The sequence below is a fragment of the Morone saxatilis genome, unplaced genomic scaffold, assembly GCF_004916995.1.
Source record: "Morone saxatilis isolate NCDOM2014 unplaced genomic scaffold, NCSU_SB_2.0 Contig21, whole genome shotgun sequence".
NCBI classification, from domain to species: Eukaryota; Metazoa; Chordata; class Actinopteri; family Moronidae; genus Morone; species Morone saxatilis.
Genome location: NW_023339774.1, coordinates 21,073,722 through 21,080,473, shown reverse-complemented (window position 1 = coordinate 21,080,473; position 6,752 = coordinate 21,073,722). Strand labels below are relative to the sequence as shown.

At 38.8% G+C, this 6,752-nt stretch overlaps 2 protein-coding genes across 2 annotated transcripts in view; one reads left to right on the top strand and one right to left on the bottom strand.

The window, feature by feature from the left end:
- Positions 1-3,861, top strand: part of zgc:56235 (uncharacterized protein LOC393186 homolog) — a 13,168-nt gene extending 9,307 nt beyond the window's left edge. Inside the window, exons 3-7 of the mRNA XM_035668349.1 lie at positions 140-192; positions 601-822; positions 1,436-1,586; positions 1,773-1,830; positions 3,631-3,861. Of these exons, the coding sequence (XP_035524242.1) occupies positions 140-192; positions 601-822; positions 1,436-1,586; positions 1,773-1,830; positions 3,631-3,722 (576 nt within the window). The 3' untranslated portion in view covers positions 3,723-3,861. The remainder of the gene's footprint in view (positions 1-139; positions 193-600; positions 823-1,435; positions 1,587-1,772; positions 1,831-3,630) is intronic.
- Positions 708-6,752, bottom strand: part of tor4aa (torsin family 4, member Aa) — a 14,932-nt gene continuing 8,887 nt past the window's right edge. Inside the window, exon 4 of the transcript XR_004796930.1 lies at positions 708-841. The gene's annotated coding sequence lies outside the window, so the exon portion shown is untranslated. The remainder of the gene's footprint in view (positions 842-6,752) is intronic.

Here is a 6,752-nt window from a genome sequence, read left to right as displayed (position 1 = left end):
TGTGTGTGTGTGTGTGTGTGTGTGGTAACATCCAGTGTTCAAACTGGGTTTTGCAACTGATAAAATAACATTGTTCAAGTCTTACTTACTGGTATGTGCTTAAATAGACTGTTGACTTAAAGTTTTGCTTTACCTACAGCTGACTGAAGGACTGAAGGTTGCCTTGGATACGTCTTTTGTACCGAACACGGGGTGAGACTGCATTTGTTTGTATGAACCAGTGATACCTTTATGGGGGGGAAACATTATGTAAGTTTAAACAGACTCTATTCTGGTATAATAATAGCTGCTTTTTTCTCACTTCTCTGAGTGACCCGAGGAGTTAAATGACTCACTTCTCCTTTTTAAATCGCATTTATTCTTTAAATACTACACTGGCCAGGTGGCTGCAGGGTTCTTAAAGGTTTTATTAACAGTTGATAAATCAATTTAGCAACAATTAAGGCCCTTAAAGTTAAGTTTTTGGACAACAGTGGAGCTTTATATAAGATATCAGGCTTTGATACACACACAATACTTGGTTTTGGTCTTTTTATGGGATTTGCTGACAATAAGAAAAACACCTGAACATCACATTAACCGTGTAAACCCATTTTTCAGTAAGAAGAGCGGCAAGCTGAAGACGGGCTACAAGCGCGACTACGTGAACCTGGGCTGTGACGTTGACTTTGAGGGTCCTATCATCCACGCTGCCGCTGTGCTGGGCTACGAGGGCTGGCTGGCCGGCTACCAGATGGCCTTCGACACGGCCAAGTCCAAACTGGCCCAGAACAACTTCGCCCTCGGATACAGGGCCGGGGACTTCCAGCTGCACACCAACGTGTGAGTACGCCAGTGCGTCCTGGAAGGAAAAAAAAGTTTTAGAGAGACTATAACCGGATATCTCAGTGTCTGCTGCATTGATTTTAAAGTGTATTTTTATTATGTTTTGTTAGGGCTTTCAACTTTATGGAAATGCTTGTGCAATATAAAATCCTTGGAGTTGTATTTATTTTATTTTTGTACAAGATCAGGTGCTTAGCTTTAAGTATTTTTATACCAATGCTTCCTAACTTTTTTGGCTTGTGATCCTTCAAAACAACAAAAATCCAGCACTTAACAGTAACCGCAAACCAAAGACAGGTTCTTTTGGGGGATTTGAATATTTTTTTTAAATAAACTCCTACTTTAACAGAAAGTAAAGCAAGAATTACAGGGGGAAAAAAAACAGAATTTTCAGCTTCTGTATCCTGTTAGTAGATCAGTCAAAGTGGAGATTAAAGGAATGCTTTATCCTGCTATTCACTCCAGTATTTACAATACTGCTACCTCATATTCAGAGGCTGTAATTAAACTATTGAACCCTAAAGGTTCTGCAGGGTTTGGTCCCGATGTACTGAAACTATCTGTGTGCGCGAGCGTCTCTGAACCAGCATCTCGTTGCTCTCCCTCTCAGTAACGACGGGACCGAGTTCGGCGGCTCCATCTACCAGAAGGTGAACGACGAGCTGGAGACAGCGGTCACTCTGGCCTGGACCGCAGGCAGTAACAACACTCGCTTCGGCATCGCTGCCAAATACAAGCTGGACAAAGATGCTTCTCTGTCTGTAAGTGCTCCGGTTGATTTAATATTTATTATCATTTATCTGCACAGCCTCAAATCGTATTGATTATACTGCAACAACTACAAACTATTTGTGCCAGTATGGCCTTAAAATATGTCTTAATATGTCTTTAAAAGTCTTGAATTGACACTGTTTTTGTTTGATATCTTATCCTGTTTCCCCCCGCAGGCCAAAGTGAACAATGCCAGTCTGATCGGAGTAGGCTACACCCAGAGTCTTCGGCCAGGTAGGCTCCGATCCATAATGCCGTCTTTCTCATCCATGTCATCTTCAAACAAAAGTCTTTACTAAGAATCTTTGGCCCCATTAAAACCTTTTCACAAAGCTTCTGAGAACCACTTTTACTAAAAACTACTAATAGTTAACCTCGTTGCTGTGAATAGCATCGAGTAAATTAATCTCCTCACGTCGTCTCCAGTGATTGGTTGACGGGTGAATGTGAAACTAAAGACTGAAGATTGATGTCACAGATTTTAATCAGGAAACAAAGTAGATTATATCTGCCATCAAACACCGTCTGCATGACTGAACACACTGTAAACATACAGCATTACTCAGCCTCTAATATACCACACAAATGAATAAGGTAATGTGGTAAAAAATGCCTTAGACGGTATTAAAACATCTTAAATTTCACCTAAATATTACCATTTTCCTGCCATAGATGGTGACATTATGAATGTATAATGTTATGTATGTGATTTAAGAAACAAGACGCTGCAGGAGGTGGAGTTTGGTCTGCAGCTACAGTAGCAGGAAGCTCGATCACTTAAAATAGCAAAGTGTCAGTTTTAGCAGAACTATCTATGAGTGGATTGCCTGGTCACTTTCATTTATTATATCATGAATTATTGTAGATACTTCTGGGAAATACTGAAACACAACCCATTAATATCCACAATGACCGTTACAGCACTTTAAGTACTCACTAAGCTAAACTCAAATCCATTCATCATTACTATGAGACTACAGCACACTTTTTACTTTATCATCCTTTTACTCGTTAGTCACTACGGGTTGCTTTTTTATATTCCAGGAAAACACCTCTAGAACAAACAGGTTAGGTTTGATGACAGTTACAGTAAAGACATTTTATAATGTGTTCCTGTGGGATACGATGAGTGACTGACTGCTACACAATGATACACAAATGGCTTTATCTAGAGTTAGTTATATCAAATGATACAACTGCATTCAGAAATATGTGCTCTTTCCTTTTCTATTGTTGAGTAAACTGATTAACCCCCAACAAAGGGACTTATTTTATTGGTATTTCATATTCCAGAACAGTAACAGTAGAGAACAACTGGAACTGTACAGTGAACACAAACAGTGAACTCAGTAACTGCAGGAAGTTTGTGTAAAACAGGAGTTTTGGATGAATTTTGAGCAGATTATTTCCTGTTAATATCGATCAGAGGTGAGTTTTCCTGATATTTTTTAGGAACTTTACACACTTTGTCTGTATTATGTATTTGTTTTGTTTTTAACAATCATACATACTTAATAGGCTTCTTTTGACACATTCAGTGTTTGAAATGCTGATATATAAAGCCTGTGTGTATTTTTAAGTTTTCTTATACCCCTTTAAAATCAAGAAGGCTTCACAACCTTTGGTGACCCCCTGTGGGGTTGGGAACCACTGCTTTAAGTCACGATAACTATACAGCATTAAACATTTAGATTGTGTCCTGTGTATCCATGTCGACACTTTTCACCTCCAACAGAAAAGGTTCTGTACAAGAAGTTTTTAACTGGTTATAAACAGTCTCAGTTTGATAATGAGCTACAGAAACTAACAAGACCCTCAGAGAGAAGGTATTTCTATAGTTATTCTTAATGCCACCGGGTCGGATTCCCCTTGAAATCAATGAAATAAGGAGGTAGAAACACTACCACCTTTGTCCACAGGGGCCGCCAGAGTCAACAAGCTGCTTTAACATACTGAATATAATCATTAATGGGTTTAACAGTCCAACATCCATCCTGGTGAGCTCTGCAGAAACCCTGTTTTGTGTGTCTGCAGGTGTTAAGGTGACCCTCTCAGCCCTGATCGACGGCAAGAACTTCAACGCCGGAGGACACAAAGTCGGCATGGGCTTTGAGCTGGAGGCATAAAGCGGGAGAACTCAGACCCACCAACAACAAAAAACGCCCCAAACTACATCACTACACACTCCTCCGCCCTCCCCCCTCCTCACACACAGGTCACCACCATCACGTAGCTTCTTCTCTCTGGACTTACACCCCCCCCCCGCCCCCCATCTCACTATCCATTCATTGAGCATTGCTGGACAGTAATGAGTCGATCTCAGCATCATGCTGTACACGACCGCCCTGAAGAGGAGTTCTTGAGGTAAGTTTGCGTGTTCATCCTGAAACTGCGGCGCTGTAGTTCGGGTGGATTATTGCCGTTGTATGTGGTCTACTGTGAGGAGGACACTATGATCCCCCCCCCACCCCCAACGCCTCGTAGCTTCTCGGATGAAAGTAGGTGATCGGGTGGTAAACGTGTCAGCTCATTAAAAGCTTTTCTGTAAAATCAGCTGTTTCCTGGCCCTTCCAAAAGCATGTGCAGAATGAAAACGTGGATCGGAGCTGAAAGCTTATTTGCTTGTTTAAAAAAAAAAAAAAAAATGGTGCTGAGTGTCTGTTTGTTTTGTTTCGGCTGTGTTGTTGCAATCTGTGGACTATTAAATCCATATACATGTTTTGATACAACACATTTCACGAACATATGACTGGATTACTGACGAACCGGTGGTTTGAAGTTAAGTAAAGACTCCTGCATTGTCTGACTGAAGGATGTTTAAAACTGTTAGCTTTACAGGAACAATGTTCGGTGCAGATGCTCCTTTGTGACTCCTCATTTCTTCGGTAGGTGAAATCAATGTAGTGGAATCTTCTGGTTAGATTACGTAGTTTAGTTTTGCATTTCTACAATATTGTTTTCATCTATCTGCCTCAGCACAGTGGTCACAAAGAAAGGGAGGGACATCTTTGCATCTGCACCGTCTCGTAGGTATCTCAGCTGCTCAGCGGCGCCGGGCGTCTTAACTTTGACGGCCAGCTGTTTCCTCATGTTGCTCGGGGACTGCGGTCATTGCTGTCAGTGCTCTCTCTCTCGTCACAAACAACCTACACTCCTCAGATCTGTACAGAAATATACAGTGGATTGTCCTCCGAGTGATTCCAGTCGACACACTTAATAGGATTATTTAAGAGGTTGTTGTGTCCCTCATGACTAGCTTGTTTTCTTTTTTTTTTGGTAATCATGCATCAAAATGTGTTTTTTTTTCTTCCATCTAATTGTGTTGTCATGATTATAAAAGGCTCATTTTTCTTTGTCACTTAGACACAGTACCTCATTTTTTTTCCAATGTCAATTAAGGTAATTCTAATAATAAAAAAATAAATAAAAACAATGTGAACGTTGGAATTATTTCTCATCCAAGTATGGTCTTAGAAACAAGTTGTGAACACATTTAAATATAGTTTATATGATATTTTAAGCAAACACCTGATGAATGAATCTTAATTGCTTTGAATATTCAAGGTGATGTGTTAAAACAGTTTTTTGACAGTAAACAAGCTCTAAACACTTTACGGTAAATAATATTTTTACCTTTTAAGTTGAATGTTGGCAAACAGTCCAGCAGTTACGGAGCAGCATTATTATTCATTTAGTTGTATTTGTGTCTATCTGATGAATATAAGTCCAATATTCACTCCTTTAGCTCTGTGTTTGGTCTCTACCAACTCCTGAGGGAAATATCTGACTCTTTAGCGGTTAAATGCAGCACGAATACTTTACATAAGTAGTTTTTACAGGTATCAGTACTTGAGTATTTATTTTTCTGACAATTTGTTTTACTTTTAGCTCCTACATTTTACACATATCTGTACCTTCTACTACTTACAGTCTCAAAACAAGCTTGTTACTATAGTTTTAAATGCATTTGAGGGGATCATACATTTTTATGTAATTGCATTCACAATGGATGAAACAGACGAGGGTCGGTAGAAATGTCCTTCAGAGAAACAGAGTAGTTTTTACTTTCATTCTTTGAGTACAGCCTGTACTTTTTTCACTTCTACTTTTATCCGAGTATTTATTTATTATTTTTAAGTACCATAAGTATTAAATTGTGAACTGTGTTAGACTGCTTAGACTCGGGTCCCTTTACTCGTCTGGCGTGGCTACATGTTTTAACCAACGCAGGATTTTTTAGAATTTCTTTGGATGTATAAAACCCATCGGGGTTGACAGTATTTTCCATCTTTGTTGAGCATGAACTAAAGGCCTGTCCCAAAGAAAGGCATGCTGAGTTCAGGGGAATATAATTGAAGTTTTACAGTATCTATACTTCCATTTGAGTAATGAATGTGCTGGTAGGTACTTTACCTACCAGCACCCTAAAAGCTCACTGATTAACTTATTATTTCTTGTTTATTTAACCTGCACAGAAACAGAAGTGTAAAAATGATGCCTGGTTTCCGAGCAGGTTAATATGTGCGGGACTATTTCTTCTTCCTGGTGCAGAGACTTCCTGAACTGATTCCTCCTTTTTCCAGTCTTATTGCTAAGCTAAGCTAAACAGGTGCTTCATATTGCAAATAAAATAATAATAAAACAAAAAAAAAAACATATAAAATCAGAGTCATGTATAAATGGTGTCTTTAATTCCAAGGCACTCACTACACATTGAAGTTTAAATTAGAAATATAAACTGAATACAGAACATTTAACATACAAGACTCATTAAGTCTGATCAGGTCAATAACAAAAATTAAATCTTAATGCTAGTGCGAGTCTGTGTCTACTTAAAGTTGCTCTCTTTTAACATAAAGTACATCCATGCAAAAATATCTTTCCCCTAATAAATAAACTTGGCAGGGACCAAATATTCTGAAATAAAAAGAAGCAATGTAGCTTTGTATCGTCACAATCTGCTGACTTGCACTAGCATTAATAAAAGACATTTTTACGACAAAAAACATCGAGAAATGTGTTAGTATCTGATGAATTATAAAAATCTAAACTTCCACTTATTGATCAATCAATATTGGTCTTACTCCTGTGTCTGCTTCAGCTGCCTAATAAAGTAGTTCTGTCTAAGAAAGGTTAAAGGGTCAGCTCACCCAAAT